We start from the raw sequence: 1,564 nt of genomic DNA, 5'->3' as shown, positions 1-1,564 counted from the left end.
CCTATTAGTTACCAGTATTTTTCCTTAACGAATATAAAATAAGGAATCTAACTATCTAAGCTACTCTTTGGTTAAAAGTTTTAATCAAAAATTAAAAATTTATAAAGCAATAACAGTATTTAATAGTTAACACACATATACCTATAAGCTAGCAATAAAATTTGAAGTATGAAAAAATTTTAAATGATTTTAATTTTAAAATAATTTATTTTAGTATAAATATAATATAACATTTGTTAAATTTAATTTTTAGAATTCAAAATTTCTAAATTTATCATATAAAATATTAAAATTTATATCATTGTATACACTAATTTTACATCAAATCAATCTGATTAGTTTTCGAATCAATTTAAGATCGAATTGAATTCTTTAAAATAGATTCAGTAAAATATTAGAGAATTAAAGTCTAATCAAATATAATCCGATCCGAGTAGACTTATATGCACTCATATCCTATACTTTTTATGTTAGATAACTAACAAAAACTCAGCTAATATCCACCAATATCTAAAAAAATAAACTCAATATCCATTCACAATTTTTTTTTTTCGAACTTGCTCTTTTGCACCTTTTTTTTTTCCTTCTTCCTCCGAACACATCAATTTTACTTACCACCAAATATCTCCTACCTATACCACCAGCCACCCTTGCTAACTACCACCATTGTCGGCGCCAATCACCTCCTGCCATTGCTAATCACCCACTGCTACTAGTCACTATAAATTTTAAATTTTAAATATTAAATATTAAATTTTAAATTTTTTATTTAAATTTAAGTTTTTTATTAGATACACTTCAAATTTTTTCTCTAAATATAATTATGCATGTATTTTTAGTTAAGAGGGATTGTTGTTACCATTATTGTACAAGACAGTGACAGCACTGGAAGCGTAAACCACTCTTCTGACAGTCTTAGAGCGAAGGCAAGCTTTCAAGATTCCAAGTGTACCTTCCATGGCTCTCTTTGTCACCTTTTCTTCCCCCTCTTCTCCATTCACATCCATTGGATGAGCAAGGTGGAACACCCCTACACACCCTTCTATGGCCTCGTCATAACTACCCACTTCTTCAAGCTCTCCATGGAACACTTTCAGCCTCTTCGATGCTCCTTCTAACTTTCTCAAATAGCTCAGGTCTTTCTTCTTTTCTGTCCATACATAAAATTAAATCTCAACTTTTCATTTCAATTATTGTAAAAGCTAATGATATTATACAACAACAAACTTTTAAATAGAATTCAAATTCACGACGTTTGAAAGAGAAAAAAAAATACTAAACCCAAGCTGTCGACTCTTAATTATTAGAGGTGAAGTTTGTTAAATAATTAAAACTAAATTTATAATAATAACTAATTAAGAAAAGAAGATTATAGTAGTTATATATATACACATACATACCCGTTGTTATTCCTTCATCATCAGCACTACTACTATGGCATCTAACGGTGGCTCGAACACAGTAACCACGTTGAAGAAGATTCTTAATTAGCCATGATGCTACAAACCCTGTCCCACCAGTTACACAAACGGTTCCTTTTCCCTCTTCCATTCTTTCTCTCTTC

At 29.7% G+C, this 1,564-nt stretch overlaps 1 protein-coding gene across 3 annotated transcripts in view; it reads right to left on the bottom strand.

The window, feature by feature from the left end:
- Nucleotides 1-1,558, bottom strand: part of LOC107628541 (protein BRI1-5 ENHANCED 1) — a 4,500-nt gene extending 2,942 nt beyond the window's left edge. For all 3 annotated transcript variants that reach the window (XM_016331182.2, XM_021116315.1, XM_021116316.1), the window contains exons 1-2: nt 1,401-1,558; nt 860-1,150 (exon numbers count right to left, since the gene is read on the bottom strand). In XM_016331182.2, coding sequence (XP_016186668.1) covers nt 860-1,150; nt 1,401-1,551 — 442 coding nt within the window. In that variant the 5' untranslated portion in view covers nt 1,552-1,558. The remainder of the gene's footprint in view (nt 1-859; nt 1,151-1,400) is intronic.

This window comes from Arachis ipaensis, chromosome B02 (assembly GCF_000816755.2).
Source record: "Arachis ipaensis cultivar K30076 chromosome B02, Araip1.1, whole genome shotgun sequence".
NCBI classification, from domain to species: Eukaryota; Viridiplantae; Streptophyta; class Magnoliopsida; order Fabales; family Fabaceae; genus Arachis; species Arachis ipaensis.
The sequence above is the reverse complement of the archived record's forward strand: the minus strand, read 5'-3'. Positions and strand labels throughout refer to the sequence as shown.